Source organism: Nerophis lumbriciformis, linkage group LG21 (genome assembly GCF_033978685.3).
Source record: "Nerophis lumbriciformis linkage group LG21, RoL_Nlum_v2.1, whole genome shotgun sequence".
Taxonomy (NCBI): Eukaryota; Metazoa; Chordata; class Actinopteri; order Syngnathiformes; family Syngnathidae; genus Nerophis; species Nerophis lumbriciformis.
Window position 1 is genome coordinate 41185001 of NC_084568.2, and position 24000 is coordinate 41209000.

Genomic DNA, 24000 nt, shown 5'->3' on the forward strand with positions numbered 1-24000 from the left:
TCAACAAGCGCAGCGAAATTGTAACAACATGCCGCCATAGACGGAAACACCTCCTAGGTAACACATGAGCCAATCACCACGCCCCTACGCCAGCCTGTACCCACCCACTCTGTGCCCTATATAAACCATTGTATGTGAATGCTCCCATTAAAATCTCCTGATGATTGAGGGTACCCCCCCTCATGAAACAGGCCTGTAGAGATGAAATAGTCTTGTGATTTTTTTCCCACACATACATATATTGCGCTCTACTACGGTATCGAGCACTATTTTTTGGATAACCTTATTAAGACATATATATATATATATATATATATATATATATATATATTCATTATTTTGCACTAAAACATGAATAATTGAACAATGTATTGGATTTATTTTAGAACTAACCAAACATTAATTCAAGCATTATATATATATATATATATATATATATATATATATATATATATATATATATATATATATATATATATATATATATATATATATTATAAGTTCAAATTCGTTATTTTGCACTAAAAACATGAATCATTGAACCATTTATTTGATTTGTTTTAGTACAAAGCAAGCATTATATTAAGTTTGATGAAAATTTGTTTGACATAAATAAAGAAGTGTGGAAATGTTTTCTATTGGGGGTTATCATCGTTGATTATTAGCTGTTAATGTAATATTTGAAGATGTTTGAATCATATTCTTCTAATAATCTTCCTTGTGTTTCATGCAGGCGTCAACCTGACTTCCAGTTCTTCCCCTCCAGCCCGGATCCTGTGCTGGATCATGACGGGGCCCAAATACATGGAGTCCAGGACCAAGCACGTGAAGGCCACGTGGGCGGGCCGCTGTGACGCCGTCTTGTACATGAGTTCCGAGGACTCGGACTTCCCCACCGTCAAGCTGAACGTGAGCGAGGGCAGGGAGAACTTGTACTGGAAGACCATCCGAGCCTTTCAGTACATCCACCTGCACCACCTGCACCAGGCCGACTGGTTCCTCAAGGCCGACGACGACACCTACGTGCTGGTGGACAACCTTCGCCACATGTTGTCCCGCCTCCCCAGCCGGGAGCCGCTCTACCTGGGAAGGAGGTTCCGCCCCTTCGTCAGTCAAGGCTACATGAGCGGCGGGGCGGCGTACGTCCTCAGCAAGGAAGCTCTGAGGAGGTTCATCCTAGGCTTGAGCACGGGAACGTGCACGCACTCGTCTGCCATCGAGGACCTGGCCCTGGGGCAATGCATGCAGACCATGGAGGTGCAAGCCCTGGACACCAGAGACGCACTCGGGAGACAAACCTTCCACGCCTTCCCTCCGGAGAAATACCTCATCCCACACTTCCAACGACACCCGCCTGGACATCTGCTGTATGAATACTACCCCACCGTTGAAGTGAGTACACGTAGTACACACTACTCTACTGTACACCCCCCTGTTCAAGTACGTACACGGAGTACACACTACTGTACTGTACACCCCCCTGTTCATGTAAGTACACATAGTACACACTACTGTACTGTACACCCCTCTGTTCATGTAAGTACACATAGTACACACAATACTGTACTGTACACCCCCTGTCCCGTTTGAGTAAGTACACATGTAGTATACACTTTACACCCTCCCGTTCAAGTAAGTACACATGTAGTATACACTATTCCCTCCTGTTCAAGTAAGTACACATGTAGTATACACTTTACACCCTCCCGTTCAAGTAAGTACACATGTAGTATACACTATACACCCTACGGTTCAAGTAAGAACACACACTGTAGTATACACTATACACCCTCTTGTTCAAGTAAGTACACATGTAGTATACACTATACACCCTCCCGTTCAAGTAAGTACACATGTAGTATAGACTATACACCCTCCTGTTCAAGTAAGTACACATACAGTATGCACTATACACTCTCCGGTTCAAGTAAGAACACACACTGTAGTATACACTATACACCCTCTTGTTCAAGTAAGTACACATGCAGTATACACTATACACCCTCCTGTTCAAGTAAGTACACACACTGTAGTATACACTATACACCCTCCTGTTCAAGTAAGTGCACACACTGTAGTATACACAATACACTCTCCTGTTAAAGTAAGTGCACACACTGTAGTATACACTATACACCCTCCAGTTCAAGTAAGTACACACACTGTAGTATACACAATACACCCTCCAGTTCAAGTAAGTACACACACTGTAGTATACACTATACACCCTCCTGTTCAAGTAAGTGCACACACTGTAGTATACACTATACACCCTCCAGTTCAAGTAAGTACACACACTGTAGTATACACAATACACCCTTCAGTTCAAGTAAGTACACACACTGTAGTATACACTGTACACCCTCCTGTTCAAGTGCACACACTGTAGTGTACACTATACACCCTCCTGTTCAAGTAAGTACACACACTGTAATATACACTATACACCCTCCCGTTCAAGTAAGTACACATGTAGTATACACTATACACCCTCCTGTTCAAGTAAGTACACATGCAGTATACACTGTTCCCTCCTGTTCAAGTAAGTACACATGTAGTATACACTATACACCCTCCCGTTGAAGTAAGTACACATGTAGTATACACTTTACACCCTCCTGTTCAAGTAAGTACACACACTGTAGTATACACAATACACCCTCCAGTTCAAGTAAGTACACACACTGTAGTATACACTATACACCCTCTTGTTCAAGTAAGTACACATGCAGTATACACTATACACCCTCCTGTTCAAGTAAGTACACACACTGTAGTATACATTATACACCCTCCTGTTCAAGTAAGTACACACACTGTAATATACACTATACACCCTCCTGTTCAAGTAAGTACACACACTGTAGTAAATAAAATACACCCTCCAGTTCAAGTAAGTGCACACACTGTAGTATACACTATACACCCTCCTGTTCAAGTGCACACACTGTAGTATACACTATACACCCTCCTGTTCAAGTAAGTACACACACTATAGTATACACTATACACCCTCCTGTTCAAGTGCACACACTGTAGTATACACTATACACCCTCCTGTTCAAGTAAGTACACATGCAGTATACACTATTCCCTCCTGTTCAAGTAAGTACACATGTAGTATACACTATACACCCTCCCGTTGAAGTAAGTACACATGTAGTATACACTTTCCACCCTCCTGTTCAAGTAAGTACACACACTGTAGTATACACAATACACCCTCCAGTTCAAGTAAGTACACACACTGTAGTATACACAATACACCCTCCAGTTCAAGTAAGTACACATGCAGTATACACTATACACCCTCCAGTTCAAGTAAGTGCACACACTGTAGTATACACTATACACCCTCCTGTTCAAGTGCACACACTGTAGTATACACTATACACCCTCCTGTTCAAGTAAGTGCACACACTATAGTATACACTATACACCCTCCAGTTCAAGTAAGTACACACACTATAGTATACACTATACACCCTCCTGTTCAAGTAAGTACACACACTATAGTATACACTATACACCCTGTGTTCCATCTATTTGTCAGTGACAGCAGGTGAGTGTTGATTCACTTTGACGCTGCATGGTACAGATACAGTAAGTGTGTGGATACAAATCATATACATTTATTGTCTTTGGCCCAGAGAAGCAAAGAGAACTATGAGTAGTCTCTCCCTGAAACCTAATAAACAAGTTAGAAATTGTGGGTTAATAACCCTTAGACTTAAACGTGAAGAGTCCCATTAAGTCAATAACATCAGCAGCTTTCTGGCAGCAGTAAACATTTGTAATGAATAAAGTCTACATCAGACTCAGAAAGACTAAGCCTTTGTCTCCAGGTTAGACTTCTGTCACGGCCTTCTCATTGGGCTCTGTAAAACAGCTGCAGTACTCCCATAATGCTGCTGCTCGAGTCCTGACTAGAAGCAGCAACTAAAAGATCTATGCTTCCGTTAGAGTCATTTCATTAAAAAAAAAAAAATTCTTTCTGCAGGGTCCTGGTTGCTGCTCAGACTTCCCCGTGTCCTTTCACTACATTTATGACGTCCACATGTACACTTTGGAGTACCTGACGTACCAGCTGAGGCCATACGGATATAGATACAGGTGCAATAGTACAAAATGCCACTAATGATCCAGGACTTTTTATCAGCTGTCAAAAGAATCAACTCGAATAGTGGAAGAACTTTGTTCCACTTTATTGTACTCTGTTGTACTTTATTGTATTTTGTTCTCTGTTCTGTCGTATTCGGTTGTACTTGATTATACGTGATTGTACTTTGATACTTGCAATCAAAACTTCATTGTGGCCTTCGTAATAATAACTAACACGACCGCGAAGAACGTAAACCACTCCCACAATCCTTTGGGATTCCTTCTATATTCCAAAATCTGTTTTGAATATCACAAAATCATCTTATCATGTGAACCTCCACCATGTTGGTAGCTCTTATTTGATTCTTGGTCAAAACGAATTAAATAAAAATGATTTAAAAAAGTGTTTTTTGTTTTGTCAATATTAGTGGACGTAGCCTGTGGAAGAACCAGCTCATCGTCTGCTGTCATAACAACAGCTGCTAGTCTGAGTTTTGAACAAAGACGTCCTGATTGGTCCCCTCAGATGTATAAGATGTCCTGATTGGTCCACTCAGATGTATAAGATGTCCGGATTGGTCCACTCAGACATATAAGACATCCTGATTGGTCCACTCGGACGTATAAGATGTCCTGATTGGTCCACTCAGACGTATAAGATGTTCTGATTGGTCCACTCAGACGTATAAGACATCCTGATTGGTCCACTCAGACGTATAGGACGTCCTGATTGGTCCACTCAGACGTATAAGACATCCTGATTGGTCCACTCAGACGTATACGACGTCCTGTTTGGTCCACTCAGACGTATAAGACATCCTGATTGGTCCACTCAGACGTATACGACGTCCTGATTGGTCCACTCAGACTTATAATATGTCCTGATTGGTCCACTCAGACGTATAAGACGTCTTGATTGGTCCACTCAGATGAAAAATACGTCCTGATTAGTCCACTCAGACATATAAGACATCCTGATTGGTCCACTCAGACGTATAAGACATCCTGATTGGTCCACTCAGACGTATAAGATGTCCTGATTGGTCCACTCAGACGTATAAGATGTCCTGATTGGTCCACTCAGACGTATAAGATGTTCTGATTGGTCCACTCAGACGTATAAGACATCCTGATTGGTCCACTCAGACGTATAGGACGTCCTGATTGGTCCACTCAGACGTATAGGACGTCCTGATTGGTCCACTCAGACGTATAAGACATCCTGATTGGTCCACTCAGACTTATAAGATGTCCTGATTGGTCCACTCAGACGTATAAGATGTCCTGATTGGTCCACTCAGACGTATAAGACATCCTGATTGGTCCACTCAGACTTATAAGATGTCCTGATTGGTCCACTCAGACGTATAAGATGTCCTGATTGGTCCACTCAGACGTATAAGACATCCTGATTGGTCCACTCAGACGTATAAGATGTTCTGATTGGTCCACTCAGACGTATAAGACATCCTGATTGGTCCACTCAGACGTATAGGACGTCCTGATTGGTCCACTCAGACGTATAAGACATCCTGATTGGTCCACTCAGACGTATACGACGTCCTGATTGGTCCACTCAGACTTATAAGATGTCCTGATTGGTCCACTCAGACGTATAAGACGTCTTGATTGGTCCACTCAGACGTATAAGACGTCCTGGTTGGTCCACTCAGACTTATAAGATGTCCTGATTGGTCCACTCAGACGTATAAGACGTCCTGATTGGTCCACTTAGACGTATAAGACATCCTGATTGGTCCACTCAGACGTATACGACGTCCTGATTGGTCCACTCAGACGTATAAGACATCCTGATTGGTCCACTCAGACGTATACGATGTCCTGATTGGTCCACTCAGACTTATAAGATGTCCTGATTGGTCCACTCAGACGTATAAGACGTCTTGATTGGTCCACTCAGATGAAAAATACGTCCTGATTAGTCCACTCAGACGTATAAGACATCCTGATTGGTCCACTCAGACGTATAAGACATCCTGATTGGTCCACTCAGACGTATAAGAGGTCCTGATTGGTCCACTCAGACGTATAAGACATCCTGATTGGTCCACTCAGACGTATAAGAGGTCCTGATTGGTCCACTCAGACGTATAAGACATCCTGATTGGTCCACTCAGACGTATAAGATGTCCTGATTGGTCCACTCAGACGTATAAGATGTCCTGATTGGTCCACTCAGACGTATAAGATGTCCTGATTGGTCCACTCAGACGTATACGACGTCCTGATTGGTCCACTCAGACTTATAAGATGTCCTGATTGGTCCACTCAGACGTATAAGACGTCTTGATTGGTCCACTCAGATTAAAAATACGTCCTGATTAGTCCACTCAGACGTATAAGACATCCTGATTGGTCCACTCAGACGTATAAGATGTCCTGATTGGTCCACTCAGACGTATAAGACGTCCTGATTGGTCCACTCAGACTTATAAGATGTCCTGATTGGTCCACTCAGACGTATAGGACGTCCTGATTGGTCCACTCAGACGTATAAGACATCCTGATTGGTCCACTCAGACGTATACGACGTCCTGTTTGGTCCACTCAGACGTATAAGACATCCTGATTGGTCCACTCAGACGTATACGACGTCCTGATTGGTCCACTCAGACTTATAAGATGTCCTGATTGGTCCACTCAGACGTATAAGACGTCTTGATTGGTCCACTCAGATGAAAAATACGTCCTGATTAGTCCACTCAGACGTATAAGACATCCTGATTGGTCCACTCAGACGTATACGACGTCCTGATTGGTCCACTCAGACGTATAAGACATCCTGATTGGTCCACTCAGACGTATACGACGTCCTGATTGGTCCACTCAGACTTATAAGATGTCCTGATTGGTCCACTCAGACGTATAAGACGTCTTGATTGGTCCACTCAGATGAAAAATACGTCCTGATTAGTCCACTCAGACGTATAAGACATCCTGATTGGTCCACTCAGACGTATAAGACATCCTGATTGGTCCACTCAGACGTATAAGAGGTCCTGATTGGTCCACTCAGACGTATAAGACATCCTGATTGGTCCACTCAGACGTATAAGATGTCTTGATTGGTCCACTCAGACGTATAAGATGTCCTGATTGGTCCACTCAGACGCATAAGACATCCTGATTGGTCCACTCAGACGTATACGACGTCCTGATTGGTCCACTCAGACTTATAAGATGTCCTGATTGGTCCACTCAGACGTATAAGACGTCTTGATTGGTCCACTCAGATGAAAAATACGTCCTGGTTAGTCCACTCAGACGTATAAGACATCCTGATTGGTCCACTCAGACGTATAAGACATCCTGATTAGTCCACTCAGACGTATAAGACATCCTGATTGGTCCACTCAGACGTATAAGACGTCCTGATTGGTCCACTCAGACGTATAAGACATCCTGATTGGTCCACTCAGACGTATAAGATGTCCTGATTGGTCCACACAGACGTATAAGATGTCCTGATTGGTCCACTCAGACGTATAAGACGTCCTGATTGGTCCACTCAGACGTATAAGACATCCTGATTGGTCCACTCAGACGTATAAGATGTCCTGATTGGTCCACTCAGACGTATAAGACATCCTGATTGGTCCACTCAGATGAAAAATATGTCCTGATTAGTCCAGTTAGGCGTAAGACAGTTTTAGTACCACCTAAAAACAGTCGTAGTACCACCTGGAGGCAGTCTTGATACAACCGAGAGACAGTCTTGGTACAACCTAAAGACAGTCGTAGTACCACTTGGAGACAGTCGTAGTACCACCTGGAGACATTTGTAGTACCACTTGGAGACAGTCTTGGTACCACCTGGAGTCGTTTGTAGTAGCAATTGGAGACAGTCTTGGTACCACCTGGAGACATTTGTATTACCATCTGGAGACAGTCTTGGTAACACCTGGAGACATTTGTAGTACAACTGGGAGACAGTCTTGGTACCATCTGGAGACATTTGTAGTACCACCTGGAGACATTTGTAGTACTACCTGGAGACAGTCTTGGTGTCACCCGGAGACAGTCTTGGTACCACCTGGAGACATTTGTATTACCACCTGGAGACAGCCTTGGTACCACCTGGAGACATTTGTAGTACCACCTGGAGACAGTCTTGGTACCACTTGGAGACAGTCTTGGTGCCACCTGGAGACAGTCTTGGTGCCACCTGGAGACAGTCTTGGTACCACCTGGAGACTTTTGTCGTACCACCTGGAGACAGTTGTAATACCACCTGTATACAAACATAAACTATTTTTATAACAATACTTTTTAATGGCAGGTTTGATTGTACTTTATGTTTGTTTTTCGTGTGAATGTAGGGAAATTATTATTATTTCAGTTAAAGTAAAGAAAGCATTCAGTTTTCTTTAGATATATGAATGTCAACAAATGCATTTTATTACTTTGACATGCTTTTTGGAAACTGTTGAATATTTACATTGAGGGTGTAATATTTTGTAAGCTTTATTACAGCACATATGTTGATTTTTGATTGAAGAGCAAACATGTGACTTGATAAGTACTGTACGTTCCAAAGGAAGGTGTGGTTCTGCTTGCCATCTGCTCACTTTTACCTGCCACGGGTGGAGAAGAGGCGTTGTCGCTTTATCCGCTTTGTCCCCAAGGTTGACCAGGTGTGGCAACCTGGAAAGGTAGTCTGCCACATCGTTGTTCTTCCCCGCTCTGTGTCGAATTTGGAACTGGTACGGCTGTAGTCACAAGTACCAGCGGGTACGGCGGCTGTTGCGGTCTTTCAAGGAGTTCATCCAGGTCAAGGCACGGTGCTCTGTCTCGAGGTCGAACTCCCTGCTGTATGGATAATACAAGACTCTGGCATGTGGGAGAGGTCTTGCAAAAAGTCTGTACATCTGCGTACTGGCCGATGAAACCTAGAGATCACTCGTAAGTAGGATTTCCATCCATCCATCCATCCATCCATCCATCCATCCATCCAGACTTTCCTCTCCCCATCCACTTCGTCCAGCTCTTCCCGGGAGATCCCGAGGCGTTCCCAGGTCAGCCTGGTGACATAGTCTACCTGACGTGTCCTGGGTCTTCCCCGTGGCCTCCTACCGGTCAGATGTGCCCTAAACACCTCCCTAAGAAGGCGTTCAGGTGGCATCCTGACCAGATGCCCGAACCACCTCATCTGGCTCCTCTCCATGTGGAGGAGCAGCGGCTTTACTTTGAGTTCCTCCCGGATGGCAGAGCTTCTCACCCTATCTCTAAGGGAGAGCCCCGCCACCCGGCGGAGGAAACTCATTTTGGCCGCTTGTACTCGTGATCTTGTCCTTTCGGTCATAACCCAAAGCTCATGACCATTGGTGAGGATGAGAACGTAGATTGACCGGTAAATTGAGAGCTTTGCCTTCCGGCTCAGCTCCTTCTTCACCATCGATACAGCGTCCGCCTGTTGATCTCACGATCCACTCTTCCCTCACTTGTGAACAAGACTGTGAGGTAGTTGAACTCCTCCACTTGGGACAGGGTCTCCTCCCCAACCCCGAGATGGCACTCCACCCTTTTCCGGGCGAGAACCATGGACTCGGACTTGGAGGTGCTGAATCTCATCTCAGTAGGATTTGCAGTGGCCTAAATATCCTGCTCAAGGGTACGGTATGTGCCAAGTGTAAAATAAGCTATCAACAACGTTCCCGGTACCTCCAGTTTCTTTGCACCTTCTCAACCTCACCCACCTTTTTAAACAAAGGTTGAAGAGTCCAATCCCTCTTTTGCAAAGCCAGAATGTCCTTCAGTACCTCCCATATACGTCCTGGTTGAATGTCTCTTTTAGGTCTGGCTCCTCTGCTTGCAGACCCTTCTCAAAGCGCCGATGTCGGCATGACGTCCGCTGGCCTTTTGTAGCCTCTTCAAATAAACTGCTGTCCCGGGTGGAGAAGGGTTTGGAGCAAGAGGGTTCCTTCACGCCTCACTTGTCCTGACTAGCCCCAGCCCTCGCTCTGACCCGGACTTGTGTGACCACAGGACCTGACAAGTGTGTTCTTCCATCAGCACGTCCAATAACAGTGGTAAGTCCCATTCTAAGATGGTTGCCACCGGCAGACTGTCCACCACTCCCACAGTTAGTGGCTAGGATTGTTTGTCCACAACAACTGTAACATCCACAGTCGAGTAGTGTGAGAATGAGATATTTGTAAGTGTTCTTTCTTAATCCATAGTCATGTTTAAATCAGCTAATATCTTCCCATGTGAACTCTTTGTTTTTTTTTTCTTATGTGCGCTGGGAAACTCTTTGTTTTGTCTTGAGGGCTCCTGTTTGTCGGCTCACAGAGCCGTTTTGGCCAGTTCTTTATCTGTTTTGAAGTAGCAGCTGCATTTCTTTCTGGGCGTGAGGGGCTGATTTTGCTCTACATAAACTGACTCTTTTTGCTTGAGTTTAGACCTCTCTTGGCGATGCTATGGTTGCGTTGTAAGGGCTGGTCTCCTAAAGCTTTAGTAAAATTTAGCCAAGTACTAATTTGTCTCCTTTTTACTCAACATATGTCATCCAAAAGAATTTGGGATTGACCAGTGTGTTTTATTCCCTGAGAGGAAGACTGGTAGGAGTGTTTGTCCTTGTCCACATTAAAATGTCCTCCACCCTTTTGAAGTCCACCATGCCCATTTGCACTAAATCCCTTTGATTTTGCGACAGGAAGATACCAGAGTCTACCAGAGCAGATACTGGTTCACCATTAACAGTCACACTTTTGAAACGCTGGCACCTTCCCTTAATGTTCATAGATTCAGCACGGTGTGAATAACAGGCCCCAATTAGCTTGGATTTTCGTGGCGGGCACAAAGAAGCGCTATGTCCTGGCTGCTGGCAGGAAAAACTGATCAGCTCCTTACCAGTGCCTTGCTGCTGGGTTTCGGTGTACGGGTGGCTTTTGGGATGGTTATTTCCCTCTTTGGTCCGGAGCACACTACGTCCACAGTTTCCAAAAACAATTTGAAATGTGGACTCGTCAGACCACAGAACACCTTTCCACTTTGCATCAGTCCATCTTAGATGAGCTCAAGCCCAGCGAAGCCGGCGGCATTTCTGGGTGTTGTTGATAAATGGCTTTGGCTTTGCATAGTAAAGTTTTAACTTGCACTTACAGATGTAGCGACGAGCTGTAGTTACTGACAGTGGTTTTATGAAGTGTTCTTGAGCCGATGTGGTGATATCCTTTACAGACTGATGTCGCTTTTTGATACAGTACCGCCTGAGGGAACGAAAGTCACGGGCAGTGCCGCTTACGTGCAGTGATTTCTCCAGATTCTCTGAACCTTTTGATGATATTATGGACCATAGATGGTGAAATCCCTAAATTCCTTGCAATAGCTGGTTGAGATATGTTGTTCTCAAACAATTTGTTCGGGCATTTGTTGACAAAGTGGTGACCCTCGCCCCGTCCTTGTTTGTGAAAGACGGAGCATTTCATGGAAGCTGCTTTTATACCCAATCATGGCACCCACCTGTTCCCAATTAGCCTGTTCACCTGTGGGATGTTCCAAATAAGTCTTTGATGAGCATTCCTCAACTTTCTCAGTCTTTTTTGTCACCTGTGCCAGCTTTTTCGTGCAGGCATCAAATTCCAAATGAGCGAATATTTGCAAATAACAAAGTTTACCAGTGTGAACATTAAATATCTTGTCTTGGCAGTCCATTCAATTGAATATAAGTTGAAAAAGATTTGAAAATTGGTGTCTGTTTTTATTTACCATTTACACAACGTGACAACTTCACTGCTTTTGTGTTGTGTACTTACAGTGTGTATTTAAACACTTAATGTAGGGGTTTGAATGTTTTTTAGGGCTTTTATAGGCAGAGTAGAGCGACTTCCATAGTTTCTATTGTAAGCAAACTTTTGAACCATTTATTTACTAGTTAAAATGCATAAAAACAACAACAGGTGTTCTTGTCTTACATAAGGACTGTGAATGATGAACACAAATCCTTTTAAGAAACCATTAAAGAAGCAGTGTCACATGTTCATTATGCAGATAAAACACCTGCATACCGTACCTGGATACAAATGGTGGGAGATGATTGATTCCCCACAGGAGCAGTTCCTCCACCAAGCCGTGGAAGTAAATGTTTGCAAACTAGACACACCTGTAAAAAGAGCAATTACTCTTGGGTAGCTGCACAGAGCAAGGTAAACTCAGGCTGCTGCTACATTTCACCGGTTTATTTTCAAACGGAGACTTTCTTTTACTGAAAGATAAAAATCAATTATTGTGACAGTAAATATTGAAATGTTTTTGAATTCACACATTCTCGATTCTGATTGGACAGTCACTTGATGACCTATTTTAGGCTGTAAGTCTTTAAATCATCACCAACCTCCAGCACCACCCAAGACCTTCAGGAAATGTTCTTTAACTGGACCTATTCAACATGTAGTTGACTACCCCTTCTTGAGACGGTGAAGGCAATAATAGGGAGGCTAAACTGGCAGTAAAACCACACGTTGTGTTGATTTAAATCAGGGCTATTGAAGTTAATATAACAAGTTAACAAAGGTTTCCTTAAATGTTGACATAACACAGCCACCCAAAGACAGCAAGTGGCTCTGTGATTGTTTTCATGCTAGTTCAATAACAATGTCATCATTTGATTTGGAATGATCCTCAACGTTTATTTTCTAAAAGCATGTTTTATACGCCGCACAGCTTCACCAGCTGGCATCCGTCACATAAGTTCTGCCATTCTTGATATTATCTTTCCACAACGTCAGCTTTTAGCCTCTTAAACATCGCGTTCTTTGTTTTTGAAAGGGTCGGAAACAAAAAGGCGGTCATGTTTGTCTTCAAGATATACACTACAGTGTACATTTTCAAAAAACACATTCTGATGCTGATCAATTCTGCTGCAAATCAATTCTGATACAGTTTGCAGACAGACTCAAAGAGTAGGATAGAAATGAGACTGTGGAGGAAAATACACCAGGATATCACGACAGACAAACATTTTATAGCTTTTTATTGAATGAGACAGCCAGAGTGTAAATGAACAATGAAACATTGAACATCAAGAGTATGTTTATATCCCAACCATGACCTCCTTGGCATGTTTGCCATCAAGCACAAACACAGCAAAAATGCGACAAACAACACAGCCAAACAAGAAAACAAACGCACAAATGTCCCATAAAAAGGACATTTTCTACTGAACTTTGTTGTAAAAATCTTGTTTGTCTGTCCTCCACCGTCACTGACAAGCGCTCGTCTGCAGACTCCACCCCCCACGCTCTTGTTTCAGAAAGCATTTATTCAATAGCATTGAACGTTAAAGTCGGTAAAAGCGTATTTGGAAAGTTCCTTAGGACAGATCGAAAAAGCTTATTGGCCAATATGTGGCACACAGAGTCATAGATTACTTTGGTCTCTTGCAAACATATGGCCTCAGCTTAGTGGAGTCATCAGCGTACCACATTCCATCTGTGAGAAAACAAAACAACTTGTGAAATCTTATCCCAATCAGGTGCAGTGAACAAGATTTTGTTATTCATACCAGTTTGTGCAATGTACACATAGTCTTCCTTTCCATTCGGGAATTGAGGCAGTGTGTCGGCAAAGGGTAGGAGGGGATTGAGTGTGGATCCATCAGTCCAAACAAAGGTACCGTCCTGGAAGACAATCACATTTCATTAAGTCACTTTTGAAAAAGAGACGCTGCCTTGCTTGGTATGTGCACCCTTAAAGGAGTGTAACTGTTGTGTTGGCAGCAGTGATGCAGTGCTGGAACATATTAGCTGGGGACTATTCTAGTCCACCCTGCGCACCCTGGACTAGACAGACGGGACACCAATGAAAGCAGATGCAGCAATAGGCTACACACACCCTAAAGACAAACACCCTCACGGCCTCGAAAAGACCCTTGGCACAGATGTGGAGACCAAGGCAGGGCAAACCCGGCAGACCATTCATAGCATGGCATCTCAAAGCCAAGAGTGTTGGTGAAAGCAGCCTAGCCAGAGACCAGATAGCCACAAGTGCTCGCAGAGTCACCACTGAAAGCCCACCACACAGCAGCTTGACCTCACACCACCACCCAGTCCCGCCTCCACCCACCCTTCCCCTTCAGTTCAATGTGCTAGTGGTCACACCGTGGCAATGTCATTGAGTGCTATCCAGGGGTCTGCGGCGGCAATCAGATCTTTAACTATTGTGTTTTCTGCCGCAGTGGAGATGGACACCAGATGGGCTGCAGGATCAAGAGCAACGCAGGCAGTCTGCAAAACAGCATCACTCAATTTAACACTCTTATAGGCACGGTTTAGGGCCTGTAATCCTTCCGTACCTCTACATCGTCAAAAGACTTGAGAACGTTTTGGTAGATGTAACAGTTTTTTTCAAATAGAGTCCAGCCAGCAGGACACACACCTGCAACACAATAGTTGTTTGAAGTGAAAAACAAACAGGAACTATTTGGCAAAAGTGTCACAGCTACCAACCAAACACTCCACCGATTCCACACAGGAGGAAGAAGACGCGATGAGAAAATGCCATCTGTGCAATGAAAGACACACTGTTGTATTCAAAATGTCAAAGTTAGTAAAGTTGTGTCGTGTTACCTTTGCAGCGAAGATACTTGGTACCGAGGACAACAACCAGCCGTCCTTTTATATGCTAGCCTGACCCAGCCCTGGAATGTTTCATGTCAAAACAAACTTAAAAGTCAGCTATAATGAACTAATTAAGTTCAATTTTTCAAGTTAGTACAATTAAAAAAGATTGGGTGTAGTCACCTTTGAATTTGTTTTAATTACATGATTATGGGGACGGCGTGGCAAGGTTGGGAGAGTGGCAGTGCCAGAAACCTGAGGGTTCCTGGTTCAATCCCCGCCTTCTACCAACCTAGTCACGACCGTTGTGTCCTTGAGCAAGACACTTGACCCTTGCTCCTGATGGGTGGTGGTTAGGGCAGCTCCCGCCATCAGTGTGTCAATGTGTGTGTGAATGGGTGAATGTGGAAATAGTATCAAAGCGCTTTGAGCACCTTGAAGGTAGAAAAGCGCTATACAGGTATGACCCAATTACCATTTCTGCTGTAATGGAAATACAGGTTAGGTGAAGTTAAGAGGCTGTTTTAGAAAAATGAAGTAATGAATTATAGTGACTAGTTTCTTTCCCCCCAAAAAAGCCATTGACTTGCTGTCATTTTGATGTTTGTTTTTCCTTAAGCCTGCTCTTAGAAACATGAAGCCATTCCATAGACGGGGGCCAAAAAAAAGAAGTGTTTTTGCATAATTATCATATCGTTGTCGCTTTATCCGCTTTGTCCCCAAGGTTGACCAGGTGTGGCAACCTGGAAAGGTAGTCTGCCACATCGTTGTTCTTCCCCGCTCTGTGTCGAATTTGGAACTGGTACGGCTGTAGTCACAAGTAACAGCGGGTACGGCGGCTGTTGCGGTCTTTCAAGGAGTTCATCCAGGTCAAGGCACGGTGCTCTGTCTCGAGGTCGAACTCCCTGCTTTATGGATAATACAAGACTCTGGCATGTGGGACAGGTCTTGCAAAAAGTCTGTACATCTGCGTACTGGCCGATGAAACCTAGAGCTCACTCGTAAGTAGGATTTCCATCCATCCATCCATCCATCCAGACTTTCCTCTCCCCAGCCACTTCGTCCAGCTCTTCCCGGGAGATCCCGAGGCGTTCCCAGGTCAACCTGGAGACATAGTCCACCTGACGTGTCCTGGGTCTTCACCGTGGCCTCCTACCGGTCAAATGTGTCCTAAACACCTCCTTAGGAAGGCGTTCAGGTGGCATCCTGACCAGATGCCCGAACCACCTCATCTGGCTCCTCTCCATGTGGAGGAGCAGCAGCTTTACTTTGAGTTCCTCCCGGATGGCAGAGCTTCTCACCCTATCTCTAAGGGAGAGCCCCGCCACCCGGCAGAGGAAACTCATTTTGGCCGCTTGTACTCGTGATCTTGTCCTTTCGGTCATAACCCAAAGCTCATGACCATAGGTGAGGATGAGAACGTAGATTGACCGGTAAATTGAGAGCTTTGCCTTCCGGCTCAGCTCCTTCTTCACCATCGATACAGCGTCCGCCTGTTGATCTCACGATCCACTCTTCCCTCACTTGTGAACAAGACTGTGAGGTAGTTGAACTCCTCCACTTGGGACAGGGTCTCCTCCCCAACCCCGAGATGGCACTCCACCCTTTTCCGGGCGAGAACCATGGACTCGGACTTGGAGGTGCTGAATCTCATCTCAGTAGGATTTGTAGTGGCCTAAATATCCTGCCCAAGGGTACGGTATGTGCCAAGTGTAAAATAAGCTATCAACAACGTTCCCGGTACCTCCAGTTTCTTTGCACCTTCTCAACCTCACCCACCTTTTTAAACAAGGGTTGAAGAGTCCAATCCCTCTTTTGCAAAGCCAGAATGTCCTTCAGTACCTCCCATATACGTCCTGGTTGAATGTCTCTTTTAGGTCTGACTCCTCTGCTTGCAGACCCTTCTCAAAGCGCCGATGTCGGCATGACTTCCGCTGGCCTTTTGTAGCCTCTTCAAATAAACTGCTGTCCCGGGTGGAGAAGGGTTTGGAGCAAGAGGGTTCCTTCACGCCTCACTTGTCCTGACTAGCCCCAGCCCTCGCTCTGACCCGGACTTGTGTGACCACAGGACCTGACAAGTGTGTTCTTCCATCAGCACGTCCAATAACAGTGGTAAGTCCCATTCTAAGATGGTTGCCACCGGCAGACTGTCCACCACTCCCACAGTTAGTGGCTAGGATTGTTTGTCCACAACAACTGTAACATCCACAGTCGAGTAGTGTGAGAATGAGATATTTGTAAGTGTTCTTTCTTAATCCATAGTCATGTTTAAATCAGCTAATATCTTCCCATGTGAACTCTTTGTTTTTTTTTTCTTATGTCCGCTAGGAAACTCTTTGTTTTGTCTTGAGGGCTCCTGTTTGTCGGCTCACAGAGCCGTTTTGGCCAGTTCTTTATCTGTTTTGAAGTAGCAGCTGCATTTCTTTCTGGGCGTGAGGGGCTGATTTTGCTCTACATAAACTGACTCTTTTTGCTTGAGTTTAGACCTCTCTTGGCGATGCTATGGTTGCGTTGTAAGGGCTGGTCTCCTAAAGCTTTAGTAAAATTTAGCCAAGTACTAATTTGTCTCCTTTTTACTCAACATATGTCATCCAAAAGAATTTGGGATTGACCAGTGTGTTTTATTCCCTGAGAGGAAGACTGGTAGGAGTGTTTGTCCTTGTCCACATCAAAATGTCCTCCACCCTTTTGAAGTCCACCATGCCCATTTGCACTAAATCCCTTTGATTTTGCGACAGGAAGATACCAGAGTCTACCAGAGCAGATACTGGTTCACCATTAACAGTCACACTTTTGAAACGCTGGCACCTTCCCTTAATGTTCATAGATTCAGCACGGTGTGAATAACAGGCCCCAATTAGCTTGGATTTTCGTGGCGAGCACAAAGAAGCGCTATGTCCTGGCTGCTGGCAGTAAAAACTGATCAGCTCCTTACCAGTGCCTTGCTGCTGGGTTTCGGTGTACGGGTGGCTTTTGGGATGGTTATTTCCCTCTTTGGTCCGGAGCACACTACGTCCACAGTTTCCAAAAACAATTTGAAATGTGGACTCGTCAGACCACAGAACACTTTTCCACTTTGCATCAGTCCATCTTAGATGAGCTCAAGCCCAGCGAAGCCGGCGGCATTTCTGGGTGTTGTTGATAAATGGCTTTGGCTTTGCATAGTAAAGTTTTAACTTGCACTTACAGATGTAGCGTGGAGCTGAAGTTACTGACAGTGGTTTTATGAAGTGTTCTTGAGCCGATGTGGTGATATCCTTTACAGACTTATGTCGCTTTTTGATACAGTACCGCCTGAGGGATCGAAAGTCACGGGCAGTGCCGCTTACGTGCAGTGATTTCTCCAGATTCTCTGAACCTTTTGATGATATTATGGACCATAGATGGTGAAATCCCTAAATTCCTTGCAATAGCTGGCTGAGAAATGTTGTTCTTAAACAATTTGTTCGGGCATTTGTTGACAAAGTGGTGACCCTCGCCCCGTCCTTGTTTGTGAAAGACGGAGCATTTCATGGAAGCTGCTTTTATACCCAATCATGGCACCCACCTGTTCCCAATTAGCCTGTTCACCTGTGGGATGTTCCAAATAAGTCTTTGATGAGCATTCCTCAACTTTCTCAGTCTTTTTTGCCACCTCTGCCAGCTTTTTCGTGCAGGCATCAAATTCCAAATGAGCGAATATTTGCAAATAACAAAGTTTACCAGTGTGAACATTAAATATCTTGTCTTTGCAGTCCATTCAATTGAATATAAGTTGAAAAAGATTTGAAAATTGGTGTCTGTTTTTATTTACCATTTAAAGTTAAAGTTAAAAGTTAAAGTTAAAGTACCAATGATTGTCACACACACACTAGGTGTGGCGAAATTATTCTCTGCATTTGACCCATCACCCTTGATCACCCCCTGGGAGGTGAGGGGAGCAGTGGGCAGCAGCGGTGGCCACGCCCGGGAATCATTTTTGGTGATTTAACCCCCAATTCCAACCCTTGATACTGAGTGCCAAGCAGGGAGGTAATGGGTCCCATTTTTATAGTCTTTGGTATGACTCGGCCGGGGTTTGAACCCACAACCTACCGATCTCAGGGCGGACACTCTAACCACTAGGCCACTGAGTACACAACGTGACAACTTCACTGCTTTTGTGTTGTGTACTTACAGTGTGTATTTAAACACTTAATGTAGGGGTTTGAATGTTTTTTAGGGCTTTTATAGGCAGAGTAGAGCGACTTCCATAGTTTCTATTGTAAGCAAACTTTTGAACCATTTATTTACTAGTTAAAATGCATAAAAACAACAACAGGTGTTCTTGTCTTACATAAGGACTGTGAATGATGAACACAAATCCTTTTAAGAAACCATTAAAGAAGCAGTGTCACATGTTCATTACCTGGATACAAATGGTGGGAGATGATTGATTCCCCACAGGAGCAGTTCCTCCACCAAGCCGTGAAAGTAAATGTTTGCAAACTAGACACACCTGTAAAAAGAGCAATTACTCTTGGGTAGCTGCACAGAGCAAGGTAAACTCAGGCTGCTGCTACATTTCACCGGTTTATTTTCACACGGAGACTTTCTTTTACTGAAAGATAAAAATCAATTATTGTGACAGTAAATATTGAAATGTTTTTGAATTCACACATTCTCGATTCTGATTGGACAGTCACTTGTTGAAGACCTATTTTAGGCTGTAAGTCTTTAAATCATCACCAACCTCCAGCACCACCCAAGACCTTCAGGAAATGTTCTTTAACTGGACCTATTCAACATGTAGTTGACTACCCCTTATTGAGACGGTGAAGGCAATAATAGGGAGGCTAAACTGGCTGTACAACCACACGTTGTGTTGATTTAAATCAGGGCTATTGAAGTTAATATAACAAGTTAACAAAGGTTTCCTTAAATGTTGACATAACACAGCCACCCAAAGACAGCAAGTGGCTCTGTGATTGTTTCCATGCTAGTTCAATAACAATGTCATCAATTGATTTGGAATGATCCTCAACGTTTATTTCCAAAAGCATGTTTTATACGCCGCACAGCTTCACCAGCTGGCATCCGTCACATAAGTTCTGGCATTCTTGATATCATCTTTCCACAACGTCAACTTTTAGCCTCTTAAACATCGCATTCTTTGCTTTTGAAAGGGTCGGAAACAAAAAGGCGGTCATGTTTGTCTTCAAGATATACACTACAGTGTACATTTTCAAAAAACACATTCTGATACTGATCAATTCTGCTGCAAATCAATTCTGATACAGTTTGCAGACAAACTCAAAGAGTAGGATAGAAATGAGACTGTGGAGGAAAATACACCAGGATATCACGAGAGACAAACATTTTATAGCTTTTTATTGAATGAGACAGCCAGAGTGTAAATGAACAATGAAACATTGAACATCAAGAGTATGTTTATATCCCAACCATGACCTCCTTGGCATGTTTGCCATCAAGCACAAACACAGCAAAAATGCGACACACAACACAGCCAAACAAGAAAACAAACGCACAAATGTCCCATAAAAAGGACATTTTCTACTGAACTTTGTTGTAAAAATCTTGTTTGTCTGTCCTCCACCGTCACTGACAAGCGCTCGTCTGCAGACTCCACCCCCCACGCTCTTGTTTCAGAAAGCATTTATTCAATAGCATTGAACGTTTAAGTCGGTAAAAGCGTATTTGGAAAGTTCCTTAGGACAGATCGAAAAAGCTTATTGGCCAATATGTGGCACACAGAGTCATAGATTACTTTGGTCTCTTGCAAACATATGGCTTCAGCAAATTGCAGTTGGCAGCGTACCACTTTCCATCTGTGAGAAAACAAAACAACTTGTGAAATCTTCTCCCAATCAGGTGCAGTGAACAAGATTTTGTTATTCATACCAGTTTGTGCAATGTACACACAGTCTTTCTTTCCATTCGGGAATTGAGGCAGTCCGTCGGCAAAGGATAGGAGGGGATAGGTTGTGGATCCAACAGTCCAAACAAAGGTACCGTCCTGGAAGACAATCACATTTCATTAAGTCACTTTTGAAAAAGAGACGCTGCCTTGCTTGGTATGTGCACCCTTAAAGGAGTGTAACTGTTGTGTTGGCAGCAGTGATGCAGTGCTGGAACATATTAGCTGGGGACTATTCTAGTCCACCCTGCGCACCCTGGACTAGACAGACGGGACACCAATGAAAGCAGATGCAGCAATAGGCTACACACACCCTAAAGACAAACACCCTCACGGCCTCGAAAAGACCCTTGGCACAGATGTGGAGACCAAGGCAGGGCAAACCCGGCAGACCATTCATAGCATGGCATCTCAAAGCCAAGAGTGTTGGTGAAAGCAGCCTAGCCAGAGACCAGATAGCCACAGGTGCTTGCAGAGTCACCACTGAAAGCCCACCACACAGCAGCTTGACCTCAGACCACCACCCAGTCCCGCCTCCACCCACCCTTCCCCTTCAGTTCAATGTGCTAGTGGTCACACCGTGGCAATGTCATTGAGTCCTATCCAGGGGTCTGCGCTGGTAATCAGATTTGTAACTTCTGTGTTTTCATCATCAGTGGAGATGGACACCAGGTAGGCTGCAGGATCAAGAGCGATGCAGGCAGTCTGCAAAACAGCATCACTCAATTTAACACTCTTATAGGCACGGTTTAGGGCCTGAAATCCTTCCGTACCTCTGCATCCTCAAAAGACTTGAGAACGTTTTGGTAGATATAACAGTTTGGTCCAAATTGAGTCCAGAGATTAGGACACCCACCTGCAACACAATTGTTGTTTGAAGTGAAAAACAAACAGGAACTATTTGGCAAAAGTGTCACAGCTACCAACCAAACACTCCACCGATTCCACACAGGAGGAAGAAGACGCGATGAGAAAATGCCATCTGTGCAATGAAAGACACACTGTTGTATTCAAAATGTCAAAGTTAGTAAAGTTGTGTCGTGTTACCTTTGCAGCGAAGATACTTGGTACCGAGGACAACAACCAGCCGTCCTTTTATATGCTAGCCTGACCCAGCCCTGGAATGTTTCATGTCAAAACAAACTTAAAAGTCAGCTATAATGAACTAATTAAGTTCAATTTTTCAAGTTACCGTATTTTCCGCACCATAAGGTGCCCTGGGTTAAAAGCCGCGCCTTCAATGAACGGCATATTTCAAAACTTTGTCCACCTATAAGCCGCCCGGTGTTGTAAGCCGCATCTAACTGCGCTAAAGGAATGTCAAAAAAACAGTCAGATAGGTCAGTCAAACTTTAATAATATATTAAAAACCAGCGTTCTAACAACTCTGTTCACTCCAAAAATGTACGCAAATGTGCAATCACAAACATACGTATATCAACATGGACAGAGCTGCGTGAAAAAAGCCACCCGGCCTCTTTGCGTAAACTTAAACTTACCTTAACCACTCGCTCATCTTTTCTTCATCCATCCTTTCGAGTTAGCTTTTATGATGACGCCGGCTGGAAAGGTCTCTTTTGGCAAGGTCTTCCTTTTGAATATCACCATGGGTGGAAGTTTCTGGCCATTAGCATGGCAAGCTAGAACCACAGTGAAGGATGACTTCTCATTCCCTGTGGTGCGAATATTCACCGTACGTGCTCCCGTTGTATCCACAGTGCGGTTCACAGGAATATCAGTTGCTGTGAAATAGTAATCCGTGTGCGGATGGAGAGATTGCGTCTTTTCATGAACCGGATCCCTGACGCTTAGTAGGAGCCATTTTGTGGTCTTTACAGATGTAAACACACAAAGGAAATGAAACGTACGGTATATCCGCGCGCTTTTTCTTCTTCTACGCGGGCGGGTGGTTGCTTACAGTAGAAGAAGAAGCGCTTCCTGTTCTATGGGGGCGGGTGCTTACCTTGGCGGTTGCTTGCGTAGAAGAAGAAGCGCTTCCTGTTCTACCGGGAAAAAAGATGGCGGCTGTTTACCGAAGTTGCGAGATCGAAACTTTATGAAAATGAATCGTAATATGAATCCATATATAAAGCGCACCGGGTTAAAAGCCGCACTGTCAGCTTTTGAGTAAATTTGTGGTTTTTAGGTGCGGCTAATAGTGCGGAAAATACGGTAATACAATTAAAAAAGATTGGGTGTAGTCACCTTTGAATTTGTTTTAATTACATGATTATGGGGACGGCGTGGCGCAGTTGGGAGAGTGGCAATGCCAGCAACCTGAGGGTTCCTGGTTCAATCCCCGCCTTCTACCAACCTAGTCACGACCGTTGTGTCCTTGAGCAAGACACTTGACCCTTGCTCCTGATGGCTGCTGGTTAGGGCCTTGCATGGCAGCTCCCGCCATCAGTGTGTAAATGTGTGTGTGAATGGGTGAATGTGGAAATAGCGTCAAAGCGCTTTGAGTACCTTGAAGGTAGAAAAGCGCTATACAGGTATGACCCAATTACCATTTCTGCTGTAATGGAAATACAGGTTAGGTGAAGTTAAGAGGCTGTTTTAGAAAAATGAAGTAATGAATTATAGTGACTAGTTTCTTTCCCCCCCAAAAAGCCATTGACCTGCTGTCATTTTGATGTTTGTTTTTCCTTAAGCCTGCTCTTAGAAACATGAAGCCATTCCATAGACGGGGGCCAAAAAAAAAGTGTTTTTGCATAATAGGGCCTCTATAGATATGTGTTTCTTTTTCAGTGCCAATGACTAAAACTTGAGTTTTGTCCTGGTTAAAGCGTAAAAAGTTATCTGCCATCCAAGACTCCAGCATTTAAAAAGAGTATCAATTGGCTTTGTGTGATCAGGAGACATGGGAATGTACAGCTGTGTGAGAGAAGGCAAAGAGAAACCATAAGTCTACCACGGAACGGACGCGCCTTAGCTAATTGCTGACATTTAACGTGCCTCGTTTACATAATTAATGACACACCCAGTCCTGCCCGACAGAATCCTTCGCTGACGTTAAAGTCACACGGCCGCAGCTGGCAACACAAGACCAGGAAGTGAGTGTTTCAAAGGACTAGTTTCATGGCTAAAAGACAAACACTGAGATGTTGGCATGTTTCTTTGCTGTTGGGTGCAGGGGCGCCGAAAAGGGGGGGTAAGGAGACGGATTCTAGGGGCCCATGATGGAGGCGGGCCCAGAGAGGCCCCTAATGATGATGAAATTTTAATACAGAAAAAATAATGACACTGTGTTGGGGGCCCTTTAAAGATTCTTTTCATGGGGCCCAAAATCCTTAGCGGCGCCCCTGGTTGGGTGTGTCAAACACTTTGGTGGAACTCTTGTCCTCCTTAACTACGACACACAAAACAACTGCAAAGCAACTGGTTTACCTGTGCTATTATGTTAGCACTTGTTGCTGAGGTGCT

The 24000-nt window shown here is 44.2% G+C and overlaps 3 protein-coding genes across 8 annotated transcripts in view; 1 reads left to right on the forward strand and 2 right to left on the reverse strand.

Moving 5' to 3' along the window:
- c1galt1a (core 1 synthase, glycoprotein-N-acetylgalactosamine 3-beta-galactosyltransferase 1a) overlaps positions 1–4507 on the forward strand; it is a 13440-nt gene extending 8933 nt beyond the window's left edge. For all 6 annotated transcript variants that reach the window (XM_061982354.2, XM_061982355.2, XM_061982358.2 and 3 more), the window contains 2 exons: positions 734–1392; positions 4001–4507. In XM_061982354.2, the coding sequence (XP_061838338.2) occupies positions 734–1392; positions 4001–4138 (797 nt within the window). In that variant the 3' untranslated portion in view covers positions 4139–4507. The remainder of the gene's footprint in view (positions 1–733; positions 1393–4000) is intronic.
- Positions 4508–13079: 8572 nt separating this feature from the next.
- On the reverse strand, positions 13080–14715 carry LOC133621302 (lectin BRA-3-like). Its single transcript, XM_061983330.2, has 6 exons — positions 14691–14715; positions 14571–14625; positions 14417–14499; positions 14223–14348; positions 13628–13742; positions 13080–13554 (listed from the first exon to the last, which is right to left on the reverse strand). Exons 2-6 carry the CDS (start codon positions 14623–14625, stop codon positions 13490–13492), a joined length of 444 nt encoding a protein of 147 aa, XP_061839314.2. The 5' UTR covers positions 14691–14715; the 3' UTR covers positions 13080–13489.
- A 654-nt stretch (positions 14716–15369) lies between these two features.
- The window catches only part of LOC133621298 (snaclec 6-like), a 92371-nt gene continuing 83740 nt past the window's right edge, over positions 15370–24000 (reverse strand). The window contains exons 4-9 of the mRNA XM_072915629.1: positions 21505–21559; positions 21351–21433; positions 21157–21282; positions 20562–20676; positions 17366–17448; positions 15370–15489 (exon numbers count right to left, since the gene is read on the reverse strand). Of these exons, the coding sequence (XP_072771730.1) occupies positions 15370–15489; positions 17366–17448; positions 20562–20676; positions 21157–21282; positions 21351–21433; positions 21505–21559 (582 nt within the window). The remainder of the gene's footprint in view (positions 15490–17365; positions 17449–20561; positions 20677–21156; positions 21283–21350; positions 21434–21504; positions 21560–24000) is intronic.

Coding starts and splice junctions, on each gene's coding strand:
- LOC133621302 (XM_061983330.2), bottom strand. CDS start 14,625: ATGGCATTTTCTCATCGCGTCTTCTTCCTCCTGTGTGGAATCGGTGGA. Junction 14,349..14,416: donor AGTCTTTTGACGATGTAGAG/GTACGGAAGGAT, acceptor GCTGTTTTGCAG/ACTGCCTGCGTTGCTCTTGA. Junction 13,555..13,627: donor TGTGTACATTGCACAAACTG/GTATGAATAACA, acceptor GTTTTCTCACAG/ATGGAATGTGGTACGCTGAT.